Raw genomic sequence first — 17,512 nt, 5'->3', positions numbered from 1 at the left:
TTGTTATTGTTGCAGACATTGATTGAATTGAATAAAAACATCTTTGAAAACTTATCAATTAAAACCCACCCTCCCACCCACACACTTTCTAGGCCTTTTTTTGCTTGGGGCAGCTTCAACCATGTTTCTTCCCCTCTTGTTTCAAACAAAGGGACGAGCGTGGGATGAAGATAGACTGGGCTGGGTAGCCAATGGGGGGGATAAAAATTCTGGCATAGTGTCTAATATGCAGTAAACATAGGACAGAATTATACTAAAAATATTTTGTATAAAAATTAGCATTAAAACCTTACATACTGTTTAAGCCTTCCAGTGTATGCTGCAGTGAATATACAATTGCTCCACTGTCGGTGGCACTCTGAAATCATGCTTTTTTTTTAATTTACACAATGTTGAAGCTATTTGTCACAAAGTGTAGCACTTTAAGGATCGATATGTAAAAACCCAAACTGTCGTTTCAAACAAATGTGCTTAAAAAAACGCAGTTTGTCCACCACTGAGGAGACACCGCAGTGCGTCCGCGTTCAATTATCCGGGTAGTAGCACTGGGGGAGGTCGCTCATCGAATTGCATCGATTCATTTTTACACGATACAGGTATTTTAAACATAACTTAAACGATGGGTAAGGGGGGGGGGGGGGGGTTGGGGGATGGATGTTAAGAAAAAACAGAACAAACAAACAAAGAAAGAAGCAAACAAAGTCAAACTGTTGTTAACGTTACGTTTACATTGTTTCCGTTTTGCAGGAAGTCTTTTGATCTGCTGCAGCCTCGTTCCGCTGCCCGGCACGCTTCACTGGCCATATCCATATCAATCCCACAACACTGAGCAAAAGTGGTTTGTTTAGTTTTTTGTTCTGTTTTTAATCGACACGTTCGTTACGATAAGCTATGTTCCTTTCCTTGCAGCATCATATGCTACTACATTGTGTGTTGAGCGAGCGCCCGCTGTCGGTCGCTCTCACCTTGCGAGCCTTCTGTAAGCCCCTTTTCCCGGACAGTCCTTTAAAACACATACACACACACATGCAATATTGAACAAGTTTCTATCTATTATGCGCTGTGCACTTTTGTTTTGTTTTGTTTTTTTTTATGGTACAAGTGTTATCTTTTCACACTGTACATTTTAGTGTTTAGCCTTGGTGTGTAGTGACGCAAGATTGAGTTACCTCTTTGTCTAAATTATATGTTTATGCACACCCCTTTAGCTTGGTTTCAGCCCAATAGCTGCACATTCCATTTACCAGTGCAGTAGGTAAATGGATAAATAAGCGTCGTAAGCTGTTAATAATTCGGGTTCTTTGTGTTTTTGCTTTGTTTGCGCATCCTTACCATTGTTCTCTATTGTTTTGCGGAGGTTGGGGAGTTTTGGGGGGGTCCTTTAGGCTTTGATTCTTTTCACTTCACATTATCCATCTCTCTCACTCTCTTTATAGCTCTCTGTGTGCCTGTGTGGAGGCTTATTTCGGTTACAATACGTTGTGCGTAGGCTTTGCCACTAAACTATTTCGCTCTTGCCTTCGGGGGGAACTTCTTGTGAAGCTGCTTTACATTTCATTTATTTTGATTTTTCTTTTCTTCTTCTGTTTACAAACAACACACACACATACACACCGATATATGTATATATATTGTAATGGGCTCTAGGCTGGGTGGGCACGCAGACACTTGTGGGAGTTGGTTTTGCTTAGTAAATCAAATAGGTGATTCAACCATTAAATGGTTGTTTTTTGTTGTTGTTGCGTATACTTAATCACTCCACAGCACCAACAATTTCTAAACAATGTCCATCCCACTTCTATTCGGCCTCATGGGCCCTTTACATGGTTCACGGCTTACATACCTGCTGCTTACAATACGTACTGATTCTTACTCTTTTTCTTACAACCATTATGTGTTGATCAACTTTCTTTTTCTCGAGTAAGCATTTTGTAAAGCCGAACATTTCCAACAGTAATATAACAGCAACTCCCTTCCGTGTTACTAACTCTTTTTCTCTCTCTAACACGGAGCACGCGGAACAACGCGTGGGAAAGAATGAAGCGATCGCAACACAGCAACGATGGATAAACGCGGCTACTCCTCTGTCTGTGCGGACGAATGGTGATGTGTTTTGGTAAGGATGGAATTGAAAAATTCATGTGTATGTGTGTGTATGTGTGTGTCTGTGTGCGTACACTCTGCGACTTTAATCCTTCACGCAGATAATGGATTCCCGGCCCTTGCCGACACCGATCCACTTGACCGGCACATCCAAATCGCTCTCGATGAACCGGATGTAGTCTTGGGCCTGGGGTGGCAGCTCGCCGAAATCGCGCACATTCTCCGTGCACTGTAGCCAGCCCGGCACGGTGACATAGTTCACCTCCACCTGGCTAAGGTCGGTGATCGAACCGGGGAAGTAATCAATCTTCTTTCCGTTCAGATTGTAACTGCAACGGGATAAAATACACAGGACGAGGATTAGAACGGACGTTTAAAAGTGTCGTTTCGCGGAGGACGTTGCGAATGCCTTACCTGACAGCCACCTTAATTTCCTTGAGCGTATCTAGAATGTCTAGCTTGGTCAGACAGATAGCGGTGTATCCGTTGACCATGGAGGTATATCTTAGCAGGGGCAGATCGAGCCAACCGCACCGACGAATTCGCTGCGTTGTAACGCCAACCTCACCACCACGCTTCTGCAGTAGCGATCCAATTTCCTAATAAGAAAAAAGAAGGATGCAAACAGATGATTCGCTAGTTGCCGAAAGTGACCCTCGGACCCAGGGGCGCGGCTACTTACATCGAGCAGTTCCGTCGGGAAGGGTCCATCGCCCACGCGTGTCGTGTACGCTTTGACGACACCGATCACCTCACCGATCGACTGCGGTGGCAAGCCCAGCCCCGTCAGCACACCACCGATACTGCAATTGCTGCTCGTCACGTAAGGATAAGTGCCTGGAAAGTAAAAAGAAAAAAGCAAACCGTGGGATCATGTTTGGTTCCTTTTGCACCCAGGCTCAAGAAGAAGAGGCAAACCTACCAAAGTCAATGTCCAGCATGGCGGCATTCGCTCCTTCGACCAGTACGCTTTTGCCCTCCTTGAGCGACGTGTGCAGGTACGAGACCGAGTCGCGCACCAACGGTCTCAACCGTTCGGCATACTCGCGATATCTATGTAACGGTGGTAAGAAGCAAAGGTCCAACACAAGTCCATCTGATGTCATCTTCCTCCGTCGTCCTACGGGCCCCGCCCAGGGCCCAGGGCAGGCCAGCAGGTTGACAGAGGAGGACGAGCGAGTGGCCAACCTTTACTTACCGTGCGAGTTCCGCATTTACGTCCACCGAGAAATCGGGATACAACCGTTTGTACATTGCTACCAGTGCCTCAAACCTGATATACCGTCGTCCAATCCACATGCGCAGGAGGGTGGTGATGATCCGGCACAATGGATTCCCCGTGAACGGAAGCGGTACGATTGGGTTAGAAAAGAATAATGATACAAACGAAAGCGAATTAACATTTCTATTAACACGCACGCGTGCCGCACGATGATGCTTACTTTTCACTGAACATCTTGAAGTCACCCAACAGATCCGACACGCGGATGCCATTGCGGGTTGCCTTGCTGGAGTAGCACGGGCCGATGCCTTTCTTGGTCGTGCCGAGCGATTTGCCACCCTTTTCCGCCTCCTGCAAACCATCGACCTGCTGGTGCAGGTCCAGCACCAGGTGAGCGCGGTTGGAGATGATGAGCCGGTCGGTCCAGTTCTTCAATCCCTTCGCCTCGTTCTTGGCCAGCTCCTCGAACAGGCCGGGCAAGTGAACGACCACTCCATTACCTACGGAAGACAGATTAGAACGCAAAACATTAGATTAGGTATTGGTTTGTATTATCAATTCGTATTTGTGTAGTGTATCAGATAAATTCACTTCAATTGATCGTGTTTTGACGTAAAAAAAACCCATAATTTAACTAGTTCTTCATAATCTCCCCACTAAACTAGCCTTCATGCATGCAAATAAATATCGTTTTTGGATCACAGCGAAAACTAAGGGCTATTTAGCGCACCAATAATTGAAAACCACCGGACCGCCGGCCGCTCGCGTGGTGAAGTGGCACGGACCCTCCTCTCCGTGGAAAGTTCGTACTGTGACACACGTGCCACATCAGTTCGTGACTCAAACGATAAAACAACCGCTGTGCTACCCACCCAATCGATCCTTTGTGAACGGGGTATATGCCCGCCCCACATGCCCGCCACTTGCCAACTTGTTTATGAGACTTATCAGTCATAGGCCGCACTTCTCGCTACTCGCTATCTATATTCGTTTGTGTTGTGCTGTGCGGATGTATTTTGTTGATGAGCTTAAAACAAACTGCCTCCTTCTCAGCACTTTTCGCAAGGTCAAATCGGTGTTGTGTACGATCAAAAACAAAGCAGAACCGCCAATGCTTTAATTATATTGATTGTGGATGCTTTCTGTTAGTTTAGACTTGGTTTGGGTGGTAATATTTAATCATAAATCCTAATCATAAACAAAGTAATAAATAAATAATGAAAAATCTACCGTATGGTTTATAAACGATAAACAAATACAAGAAAAAGCACACCAAAAACAAACTTAATTAAAAAAGTATAAAACAGAAAATAATAAAATAAGCACTAATCCAAACATTAAACACATAAATCATAAAACCTTGAAAGCAAATCATCCTTACACACCCACCCCCTCTTCCCATTCAAATTATGGTAATCAAAACTTTGACCCAAACTGGAAACATTTGATCGATAAACACATTTTCTCATGTTTTTTTCTGTCCATGATTAAATTGCCAAAAAATGCCCACAGTCGTGTGTTTCTGGTTAGAGCCAAAGAAGAAGAAGGGGAAAAAACCTGAACCACAGAGAGGCCTTTTTTAATACCTCGAAGGGAAACAACCTTGAGCGAAACGCAAAACTAACTCAAGGATATAGTGGTGTTGTTTGGTATGTGTGTCTCGTTCGGTTGGTGATTTCGCGGTTTTGTTCACCACCGATTGTGAAGCCTAAAGGATAACGTGACTGTGACGCATCGATGACACAAAGTTTCCCGCTAAATTGTTGGGCCAACCTTCCCTCCCTTCCCTACCCCTCCATTCCGTTTTTAGTACAGAAATGGGTGATTAATTGTTTAGATTACCGACAACCGACAACATAACGAACGCAACACACACACACACAAAGCGCCATAAAAAATGGAGAAGAAAAGTTTATTATTGCCACAGAGCATTACATCCCCGCCCTGAGGATCCGTTTAGTGATCGTGTAAAAATGAGCGTAAAATATGTTGATGATTGCTTACAAAAGACACATCTAAATATAGCGCATTCCATACAAAACGTGGGCTCATTATACTGTCAAACTCTTTACAATGTTGACTACAATAAAAAAAAAAAAATTTAATATATTTCTCGCCATTTTTCACTGAGATCTGTGAACGTGAATATTTTGAAGACCGAAATAAACGTGCATTGTGTAGAAAATAGCCTAAATATTTTAAGAGAATGGTATTCGTTCTGTTGTGAAAAATAACAACAAAAAAACATTTTACGATCCTCATTCACTCGATCACTCAGTGGACCTTAAGGCTATTACAATCTAATCCGAAACAATGACTAAATGTTTACTCATTCGTTTAGTTTTGTGTGCTGAATATTAATGGACAAAGTTTGAAAAGCAAGTTTGTTTACAAGTTTACAGCAACGTGTGTTTTGAGCTGTATGTGTGTGTGTGTGTGTGACCGAATGGTCTTTATGCTATTTACAAAGTTTACAATCTTCACACACGAAGGGCTTCAAACCGTTGCCGATACAAAGTTTTATTATTCGAGCATTAAAAGTTTTCATTCCAAACCACCCACCACCAAGCATCAATGCTTTTTTTATCAATGAAACGCAAAGTCTGCCACTGCCAAACACTAAGCCACAAAATAAACAACAAAAGGCAAAGAGTACCATCGTAAGTGCTGCCAGAAGCAGTTATTACTATGCCATTCACCACGCTCATTAAGCCGCAACTCACAATATTGCACCAGTTGCAGTTGCACAAACGGGCAAAATCGTTACGAGCTAGAGAAAACGTGTGCCAATATTAGATGCCACCCCGCTAGGCATGAAAAGGAATTTACAAACAAATAAAAAAAAGAAAAAAACTCTCGATCAGCACGAAAAGCAATTCATCTCCCGCCGGGCGAACTCGACGATCACGTAAATTGTCATGTGATGATGGAAGACGCTGTGAGATGAACACACGATCCACCCTTGCTTCCACACACACTACCGTTTTGCACCGCATGCTTTGGTCGTGAATTTGACATGTAACGCCAGGACTCCACAGAGCATAACACGGAGCGCAACATAACAACTGACAGCTGCTAAACGCTTCAGAAAACGCTTTATTGCTGGTATCATATTTTGAACATCCTTAGTAGGCCACTCATTGCTCGTAGAAAAATTACCAGCCTACTGCGATGACCGAAAGTTAATGAAACGCTTTACCTCCTTTCCCAAGCGTTTTGGGAAGCGTTTGGCAGCTGTCAGTTGTTATGTTGCGCTCCGTGTTATGCTCTGTGGAGTCCTGGCGTAAGCGTTTCTCATCTAGTCGATATCATGCCGTTTTTGCTAACGAACACAGCAACAATAGCCCTAGGCTAGGCAAGTAGATAACGACGACGACAGCGACAACCGCGACGTTGAGAATTGTTTGTGAGAGGGAGGTTATTATAGAAAGATACTTGGCGCTCATTGCGGACACAAGACAAACCGGTGCTATTCCACCACCACCACCACCGGACAGTAGTATCTATTTCTATTGGGTGGCACGACCTCAACACACGGTGCCAGTCAGCCACCATACCATCATGCACTGTTTCGTCTCAATGGCAGTAGGACGACTTTTGCACTTGAAATTTGTCGCTCGCAACACGACCGCGACACGACATAGAGCGAAAAACCAAGCCCGGCTACCGAGGCTACCGGCTTACACCCTTCACCCGCGTCCTGCTGTGCTGACCTTAGTATGCCTAAATAGAAACATGCTGTTCGCACTTCAAGGATGTTTGGGGCCCTTCTTTTCTGTGTGTGTGTGTGCATAGCGTTTGTATTGACGCACATGGTTGATAGATGAGAGGCGATCGATGGATCAATGCTCAAACTACATATTTTATTCGTGCAAATATTAATAAATAATATTTACAGACAATGTAATTCCCATTCCACATGACCAAATGGTCACGTTCACATGGTGATTATATTTTTATTTTAAAAATTTATACCAACAACATCAGATACATGTCACACCCGCAGTCGATTGACGAAACACGCAAGATATTTCTTAGGGTGAATGCAGCTGTGAATGCAAAGATTGTTGATAAAAGTTTATCGTACTGATAAGCATTGCAGGCTTTTGAGTGCAAATGAGATTCATGTCCCACGAATGGAAGGAAAATCGCATAGGTGTAGTTAGTCATGCCAGCCCTAATGGGGCCTTCGAGACTTGATAAATACCACGCAGCCGGATAATCAGTCCTTGCAACGGAGCGGACGGTTCATACGAGACTTGAAACTACGGCGGGCATGTTGTTGACTATTACTATTAATTGTAACTCAAATTGTAAGAACAATGAACCAAATAGTTGTGTATTTTTGGGTTTGTTTGAATGCAACGAAATCCTCAACCAAAACACGCACGTAGCATCAATGGGGGGGGGGGATGTAGTCGTACGTAGACTGATCGTACGGTTAGGTTGTATATACTGTATAACTTGATAGTAAAACTATGTGCTGACATAATGTATTAAGGTGTCTACGCATAAATGAAACGATCATACAGGGTTATGGACTACTTGATCTAAGATCTATGAACGATCTATGATTCGACATAGAATGGACTACTTGATCCACAGCTATGGAGTTTTGCATCCAGCTATGGAGCGCTCGGTTGTAGCGCTGTAGAAATTAATCCTATTTTTTTTAAAGCACCGCGTGATGATTTAAGAGTTTGGGGTGATTAAACACACGTTTTAGGATCATTAGAAGAAAAAAGTGGTTATTCCGTAATTATATTTATTCGGACTAAATTTTCAATAATTTTTCCTATCCGATTCAACATCCTATTCTACTATTTCTTTACATCATCAACATTTTCATACGTATTCAACAATGATGATTATTGAGGGTATTTTCAAAGTTTCAAAAGAAATCGTTTGAGATAGTCTTTACTATTTTCTGTAGTTTCATGCTGGTTCTTAGTTGGTTCTAAATTTAACGCTGGTGATTAAAGAATTGATTACTTTAAATCACCATTTTAAAATTTTGATTACTAGGTAGGAGAACTATGATGAACATTATTTAAACACTCATGTTTAAATATGAGGAAAAATGTTGCCGCAAAGAAGAAATAGTAGAATAGAGAATGTAACAAAGAAAAATGTTTAAATAGCAAATTCAATTTTAAATTAATTATTATGTTGCATGACAATACCAGAAACATATGTTTAATCACCCCAAACTCTTAAATCATCACGCGGTGCTTTAAAAAAAAAATAGGATTAATTTCTACAGCGCTACAACCGAGCGCTCCATACCTGGATGCAAAACTCCATAGCTGTTTTGTACACTTCTCCTAAGCATTTGACATATTCCCCTATATGCTTGCAAACCTCCATAGCAACGTTGCATACATCCCCTAACCATTTGAAACATTCCACCAAGTGGATCAAGTAGTCCATTACATGATTCGAAACCCTGTACGTGTTCGTAATCCTGCCCTGATAGCGAGAGAGTCGTTCAATCCACTATTGGATTATTTCGCGACATACAGTTGGTCCTAAAACTAAACTGTGCTTAAGCTTCTTGCAATTTAACACTTACCAATAATAGAAATACATTTCTCGTGAATGATCCCACTGGGCAGCAGGTGAAAATCAAAGTCAACTCCATTCACCACCACCGTATGGCCGGCATTATTTCCACCCTGTAATTAAAGAAGAAGCAAATACATTATTGATATGGAAAATGATTTTAAACAAAACGGCAATACGGCCAAAACCGTCCCTCTTAAATACTTTTTTTGCAATTTTAATTTGAAACTCTTTGCGATACAATCATAGCGTATGCTGAATCGAATTTGTTGCTGGTAAGCTATCGTTATGCCAGTCCCGTGGTACAATCGTTTTCAACTCGCACGACTTAACAACATCCCGTATGAATCCAAACAGAGTGAGTAGAACCAACAAGTCACAGCTAGCCAAGCTCGTAGACAGGCTTAGATCGACTACGGTTGTTGCGCCAAAGAAGAAGTACAACTAAAATATCGAAGTAATCATACTACATACTTAAGTAAATATTGTTCACTATCATTGAAGAATCAAAATCAAAATAGCTTTCTTTGCTTTCGCTTAATTATTGGTAAACATCGTCTAATGATTACACTGTGCAGCTGATCAAGTTCAACACACCAAACGATCATGGCTAGTAATTAAAAATGATAATAGCGGACATCCTTTGCGCATTCTACTTTCTCTACGCCACACACCCGAAAAAGCAACAGCAACCTGTTTAAGATCGTGTTTGTATGTGTTGCGCGGTTCGATCGACGGTAACGACGGTTGTGCAGCAAAATATTTTTGGCCTTTCGATGGTACTGCTATCATGGGTGGTGTGTGCACGGAGCTGGGGCCAGGAGCTGTTTCCACCCGTGTTTCCCGTGTTTTTTGGCCTCTTCGTTCCCTCAATCGAACGTGATCTCCCGTGTGTACTGCGCGGGTGGATGAGAGCATGATCATTTCAGTCTATCTTTTGGGAGGTTTTTTGTTGATGTTGATGTTGTTGTTGTTGTTGTTGTTGGATGTTTCAAGTGCAGCAACGGTTGATGAAGACACATGGCGCCTGCGCCTACCACCATCGACGGTTTTCGGTAGAATAGAAGAAAGTAAAAACTAACTATACCAGTGGCGTGTGTGAGGATCGTTCTGTATGTATGAACGAACCATCCGGCAGCTGGTAGTAGTGGTCACCTTGGTCCATTAAGAGGCGCGGTAGTGCTCGACCATAGCGTCTCGGTTCGCTCCAACCTTTGCTCGCCCTTCCCACCTTTCTCTCACGAAAACAGGGAGCAGAAAGGCAGGGACTAACCGCCAGTGCTATTCTTATCGATCGTGTTAACATGCGCAAATTTCAACTGACCGGGTCATGTGATGGACGTTTTTTGAGGGGCTGAATAGACTCGACAAGACAACTTTCCCCCCCCCCCCCCCATGATCTCTCATCTTGCTCTTCGGGCGGTTGCAATTTCCTCCCCTAGGTGGTGTCCTCCTGAGCCGGATGGGGTAAAGAAAAAGCGAGAGAGAAAGTGTGCAATAAATTATGCTTTAAGTCGACGCTAAACACAGCACAATGGCAACCGCAGAAACAAAACAAACCACCGTAGCGGCGGTGAGGTAAAAACAAACACATTGCGTGGGGATATTTTGGGAAATTTTTAAATATTTCCATTACATCATCACGCCACAGCGAAGCCTCTTGGTGCGCGTGAGGTTTAGTGGTATTTACAGCTGGTTGGAAGTGGGATCATTTTTTTAAGAAAGAATTGACAACGCAGTGCGACGGATCGCACGACAATATGACGGAATGACACACACACAACGGCAATCGAATCCCGTAATTGCATCAATTGCTCTTCTATCGATAAAGAGAATTCGCTCAGTCATTGCATTGAGGTGTGCAAGCGCAACGCGACAAGCCACAATAGATTGTACGTCAGCAGCAGCAGCATGGACGGGCCCTCTAGGAACTATGTATTAGCATCTCGTTGATTGTTATTAGTTCAAGGGAAACAACTGAGAAATGCGCAACGTTGTACGAAATCATTTTGGCCGTGATTACACGCTTCCTTATCAGTCTCCTTAATGAAGAGCAGAAGGCGGGTGCATGTTGAGCCCCTAACACTTTCATCTCAACCGAACGCGACACTCACACGCCACACATACGTACGCAAATGACGCGTGGACGTACCACATGACGCAGTGAGCCCATGGCAAAAAAGAGGCTTTGTGTATCAGTTGACCTGCGGTTACACGGGCTGGGTTGGTGTTAATCGGCATGTGATTATGAATCAAAATATACGCTTCCCCCCTCCACTGCGGAACGACAGATGTTGGCTTTCTGGCCGTATTGCGCGCAATACGCCACCGTTTGGTGCCTGTTTTTGCCATGCTGCTTATCTTATCCTCACGCCAAGTGACTAGACACCCAAACGCTCTTCAAGTTTATCTCAATTAAGTGTCCGAACAAATAAAAAAACGATACGAAATACGCCCAAATGTTTCGCGATATCGTCGCATTCGAGTGGACGTGCAATGCAAAAAAAAAGCACCAGCCGGTGGTTACAATCGGGGGTACAGAATTTACAGCACCATCAATTAAGACTCGAGCGAAAATGGTTCGAATTCGTCCCCGTGACCCAGTGCCACTGCCTGTGGTAGAACGATGCGCTTGTTTGCACTGGGAAGACACTGACGGTGTTGAGAGGGGGGTTCGTGATTATGAAACATCTTGCAAAGCTTCCAATCGTAGTATGTAGCAGGCCATGGCGAAGAGCATGAAACGGTGGGTGGGGGGAGGGTTTCGCTTCATCATCACGGTCACATGTTGATTTGTGCGCTACGTGTGCACTTCTATAAAGGAACTGGCAGCAATTATTACCCTTCCGATGGTCACCCCAGCACACTCACCTGACAGCGGCACACGATGTCTGCGTCGGCGGCCAGCATATCGACCACCTTGCCCTTGCCTTCGTCGCCCCATTGGGCACCCAGCACCACGGTCACCTTCTGGGTGTACGGGTTCTGGCGGCGATTGTGCATCTGTTCGTGCGTGTTGTTTGCAGCAGTGTGATTACTGTCACTGCTGTTGTGATTGGCCGTGCCGTTCACAGCCATTTGGTGATTTGCCGCCGACATACTGGAAGGAAAAGCGCTTTCTGCTGCTGCGCGGGTGTTGTTATCAGAGATGCCTTCCTTTGCTGTTTCTGCTGGTGTGCGAGTGTGTGTGTGTGTGCTTGTGGCTTCGGCCAACGCAATTAACACACGTATGTAAACCACCTGGTTTCTGGTTTGTGCCGCCTGTTGGCAGTTATACGGCTGGTCTTGCTTGCAGGACCTACGCCGCACCGATAATGATGGCAGGTTACCGATTACCGAACACACTCGACTTCCGGAAACTGGATTACACAATCCACTTCCGGTGAAAGAGCACTAAAAAAGGGTGATCCGGTTTGCGCTTCCAATCGACCCACCGCAGGAAAAAGGATGAACAATTGTCGACACTACGGACACTTCCTCACTAGCGCGCCGCGTAAAGCGAAACGAAAACCACGAGGTGTTGGGCAGAACAGACACCCTTTTGCAGTAGCGCACGGCGGCAACTTGCTGCCCACAGGACTACGCGAACACGCGAACGGCGGTAATAGTCGCGGACCCGAAAGCGCGGACACTTTGGTCACCAAAGGTTTCGACCAAGATCAACGAGGAGATCTTGTAACAACGCCGCCAAGCAGTCGTCGCAAAATACGCGAAACGCCGGAGGAAATGCACCCGAACCTCGTGCGGTTAGCACACCGAGAAAAAAAACAATAAAAACAATTTGACAGCTCGCAAAGATTGCGCTTCAATTCGCTGATTGACGTTTGACAGTTGACAGCAAGATGTGTAGACAGATGAGCTGAGCGCGGAAGAGAATTATACCAGTTCAAAACTGCAGTAAACGGTTTGTGAAATTTGGTGAGTTTTTCCGGTTTCTGTAGGAAACTAAAACTATTCATATGATCCATAACTGTAATTACAGTGGAGCGCCGTTTATCCGGGTACCTTTTATCCGGCTTTCCGTTTATCCGTGCTGTTGAGAAATGACAGTTCAATACAAAAGTGACATTGCGTTATGAGGAGGATATTTGAAAAAGCTGTTATAAGAGCACATTGTCATTACAAAAACACTATAATGCATGGCAAATTTTAAATATTCTCTTTGGAAAAACATGAAGTTAGTAAAAACTGGGTTATTTTTATCAAAAAATAAGAAAAATTCCAAAATATTACCAGGAATTGGTGATAAAATATATCATTTTACTCATTATCCGTGTTATTCGCTTATCCGGGCGAGGTCAAGTCCCGAGAAGCCCGGATAAACGGCGCTCCACTGTATTTTAGACCATTTCTAGCATAAATCATCCTGATTATAGTTGATATGGGTAAAGGAGTAAATTATATACGGTTGAATCAATATTTTTATTTTGCTAGTAAGGATTTTGAAGATGCTATTTTAGAACTCGCAAGGCATCAATTCGACGTATATCTATAAAATCACCAGCCAATTTTCCGAAAACGATACATAAAAACCCAAACACCACAGATCGGAAATGCCAGCGCCGACGTTTGATAGCTCGTGTGCGTGAAACTTCATGTACAAAAAGGCAAAAAAAAAATACCTTTCAAATAGACATAGAGTGATCACGACTCGCGCGACAAAAAGTAGTTCAAACATTCACTCCACGTAGATCAAAGTAGATCGTTTGACCCAGTCTACCTACTTTTTTTGTATTGTTTTTTGTAAAAAAAATATAAAAAAAATTAGAATATGTTCAAATTTATTTTTTTTTTAGTTTTGAATTAGTCTGGCTCGTAAAAAACTGGATAATTCAATTGTGGATTGATTGATAATCGGTGAAGGCAGAAATGTCACGCGAGACATATAGCTCTTTGCAAAATTGAGCTACTTTTTGTCACGCGCGCGATGTTGTCCCAAGCGCCACAGATTAAGGGCTTGGTACTTGTTTCGACGCAGCGTATCGCAACGCATTGCGTGACGCACGCTGGTATCTGTTCGCTGCGTTCTGCATGGATATGTCAACACATTTTACAAAGAAAAACATCAACAAACAGCAATAATGCCTCTTATTTATAGGTTCTTATGTGATTATAATGTTAAATTATAACTGTAAAATCATTTCCAGTTCTGCTCAAAACAGTGCAAAGCATGTTTTCGCTGTTTTATTGCATATTGCGTACTGACACGCACACACCTGTTTTGCAGCAATTACGAAATTACTTTCTCTACATTTATTTTGTTTTGTTAATAAAATTATTTAGTAGTCCAATTACACGCAAAACTGCGCTCGAAACAATTTAACGTGAAAAAATATCGATTTTCACCCGATATGGTTAAACCATTTTGACAGACGCATCACGACGTGCGTCGAAATAGAAATTTTTCTACTTTGACGCTGCGTCGTGCGTCGTTAACGCATGCGTCTGTCAAATCCCATACATTTTGGCAAAATCGCAACGCATTGCGTCGGAACAAGTACCGCTCTCTAAGCTTAAACGACTGGAAAATTGAATATCCATAGAAAAAAAATGAAAGCTCCACAGCTTCATTGGTTTGATCAATAGATGGCGTATTACAACTCATCATTATATTGCTATCCTTTTCTTGCAATGTGTTTCGACAAGTTTCATCTTATAACTTTCTGAGCAAAAATCTATATGAATGGTCGTGTGGTCAGATACGTGGGTATCAACACATACGACCATTACTCAAATCTCACTTGCTTCAGTGCTGGTGGTTTCCATTGGAGTGTAGTATTTAAACAATCGTATCGCCGTTCTAGTTCTAGCGATGCATTACTTCAATGCGAAACCATACAACAATACAGAGGAAATGAGAAAGCTCTCCTGCAAGCGATGAAGCTCAACTAGTTGGGATATCCCACCAACAAAGAGCGCCACCAGCTTTTTTGCTATTTTTAGAATGCATGAGTCGTTTGCCGTATGCTAAACGAAGTCTTTCTATATTCCGTTTAGGTAGAGAACTTGAGCCGTTTAGAAGCCGTTTAGTGGTCGTTTAGTGGATTTGTGGCACTTGGGGTCGCTCTATGTCTATTTGAACGGTTATAGATATACTTTTACGAAAACTTTAAACATTTCAGCACAGCGTCGGCCGGCAGTCCTAATTAAGCTTTTACGCCTGGAAATTTAAATGCCATTGCTCAGGAATCGAAAAGAGTGTTCCCAAGAGCCACAAATGCACTAAGGTAGTGGTCATCGCTCCTGCCGGCGTGCAGGCGTGCGTGGGGAAAAATTAAAATTGTGGCGTCATCTGAGGGTGAATAGCCAGCCAGTTGAGCTTTTTTTCGCTTTTATTGCTTTCACGATACCCCTGTACTATTGCATGGTTTCGCATTGAAATCATGCTTTGCTAGAACTATAACGACAATACTATTGTTTAAATACAGTCAGAATTCAATAGTTGAACGCTTTTCGTTGGCCAGAGCTCCGCCTCACTATCATCTCACACCGACAACGGTTTTGTGCAAACGACCTTTTCGAGCAGTTTGAATCGAGACTCACAGCTCTCAAATCATCTATTATAAACGTTGTGACATTTCATTGCGGACTGACCGTTTGTGTTTGATTATGTTTGGCTCAGCTTCAGATTGTTTGGAAAGTAAACCCTCAACAATTCAATATCCAGAACTCGTTCCCATTTCTGAGCGTTTGTAGTTTACTAAAATGGGTATGATACGATCAAAGATTAGCATTGCGTTGATGCATAAAATTCTAATCGAAGCCATTCCGTTTCAGAACCAAGCACTGTGGTGTCGGATGAAATTCGTGAGTTACAGGATGCCGTCGTGACCTTACGGTTGACTATTCCATCGCTCTATAAAAAACTTTTGCTCAAAGAATGTGAAATTGAAAATCAGCTGATTGTAAGTATGCGTTATCTTTATTGCACATATTTCGTTGTGCCTGAATGTGTTTGTCTTTGGTCCTGCTTGCTTAAAACATAGAATGATACCGATGTGTGTGTGCCGAAACAGCCTGTCCAGGAATTGAAGAAGATAGAACGGATACCGAAACAAATATTTCCCGCCCCGGATGCAGCAGCTGGCGTTCAGGAGGTGCACAATTTACTAAACATAATGCACAAGCTCTCCCTACGGAACAGCAATGGTCGTCACCGGCTCGTCAACAATTCTGCAGCTCGAGAACGGAATGAAGCTCGGTGTAAATAAGTTTCAGGCTTGGAAGGGCTGGTTTTAGTTGCTGTGGAAATGGCAGAAAAGGATTTGAGTGTGGGAGAGATAAGGAGGTCAATAGAAGTGCTGCATCTACCTGCAGAAGCGTTATAACAGGCTTCTTCCGAAATAAATGCCCCTTTGTAAGTACTTGCAGCACGAATATTACTTTAAGCTAGAAATAAAAAAATATATTTGACTCGCGCTGCATACACTACATGCGTTAAGATGTGGTGCTTACGTTAAAGAAAACTTCGTTGATCACGATATCTTGCACATATTCCATCGGTATGAGAGCGTTGCGTACCGCCCCGTTCGCAAATGTTGTGGAACATTGCAGTGCAAAATCCTTGACTAACACCAGACTTTCGGATTTTATCACGTTGTTGTACAGGTATACAAGCGTACCGATGGGTAGAACAAACAGGGCGTGGAGAACATTTAGTCGGAAAAGAAACATACAAACTGCAAAGCAGAAAAGTGTTCCGAGCTCCAGCACTAGCAGAGTATGCCGCTGCCGATGGGCTTCCACATTTTCCACGGAAAGCTGCAGCACGCTGGCCGATTTGTGGACTATTTTAACGTGTATTTGAGTCCCGGCACTTGTCCAAAGAAACACCATTTCGGTAAAGGAAACAACTTGGCATACAGAAGCCGAGCAGAGGGCGAGGGTTCGATTTTGTTTTGCTAATTGTTGTTTCCAAACAGCGGCACTACAAAGAAGGCCAAAAGTAAGAAGAAGAAGGAAATCATGAAGCACACTCCGACAGAACCGGCAAAGCACGGATAAACGGGTGTTCGATTACCAGAGTGACCAGAAATATCAATTTATCTGTACAGGTATTCCCCGATATACGCCATACCCGTTATACACGATTTCACTATACGCTCTTTTCTAAATTTGACAATTGTTTGAGGAAATTGTACTAATTTGACACGTGTAAATATCAAGTGCAAAATAAATTTCCTTTTGGTTGAATTTTAAAAACCATTTTAAAAGGTATAACATTTTAATCAGCAGTTAAAATCGGATCAAATAACCAATTTAGTGGCTAAAATCAACCACTTCAAGCAAATTTACATGAAAATTAGCTATAATTTGACTGATAACCTGGATATTCAACTTACGCTAATATTTAAGGTACACTATTGCCTCCGGTCTGTCTTAATAGCGTATATCGGGGTATACCTGTAGTTACCGTTCGCCAAGTGGGGCAGCATTTTGTTTCGTTTAATCCAACAATTTAAGTAAATAGCGAACAAAATTTGTTTATATTATTTATATTTAATGTTAACCAAGTGGATTTTAATTGGTAGTAATCGGAAAGGTACATAAATTATTTTTCAAAACGTCACCGCAAAAAAAAACCCACTAGCACTGCCCGGATGATTTCGGCCAGCAGTCGAGCAG

The 17,512-nt window shown here is 42.8% G+C and overlaps 2 protein-coding genes across 2 annotated transcripts; both read right to left on the bottom strand.

The window, feature by feature from the left end:
* Positions 1-1,027: 1,027 nt before the first annotated feature.
* LOC1272781 (adenylosuccinate synthetase) lies at positions 1,028-12,694 on the bottom strand. Its single transcript, XM_311692.6, has 8 exons — positions 11,759-12,694; positions 8,898-9,000; positions 3,546-3,825; positions 3,302-3,376; positions 3,026-3,156; positions 2,786-2,940; positions 2,518-2,702; positions 1,028-2,432 (listed from the first exon to the last, which is right to left on the bottom strand). Exons 1-8 carry the CDS (start codon positions 11,984-11,986, stop codon positions 2,189-2,191), a joined length of 1,401 nt encoding a protein of 466 aa, XP_311692.5. The 5' UTR covers positions 11,987-12,694; the 3' UTR covers positions 1,028-2,188.
* A 3,096-nt stretch (positions 12,695-15,790) lies between these two features.
* LOC5667709 (uncharacterized) lies at positions 15,791-16,814 on the bottom strand. The gene is made up of 3 exons (XM_001688276.2): positions 16,343-16,814; positions 16,199-16,276; positions 15,791-16,129 (listed from the first exon to the last, which is right to left on the bottom strand). The coding sequence occupies exons 1-3, from the start codon at positions 16,721-16,723 to the stop codon at positions 16,052-16,054; spliced, it is 537 nt and encodes a 178-aa protein (XP_001688328.2). The 5' UTR covers positions 16,724-16,814; the 3' UTR covers positions 15,791-16,051.
* Positions 16,815-17,512: the final 698 nt, after the last annotated feature.

This window comes from Anopheles gambiae, chromosome 2 (assembly GCF_943734735.2).
Source record: "Anopheles gambiae chromosome 2, idAnoGambNW_F1_1, whole genome shotgun sequence".
NCBI lineage: Eukaryota > Metazoa > Arthropoda > Insecta > Diptera > Culicidae > Anopheles > Anopheles gambiae.
The sequence above is the reverse complement of the archived record's forward strand: the minus strand, read 5'-3'. Positions and strand labels throughout refer to the sequence as shown.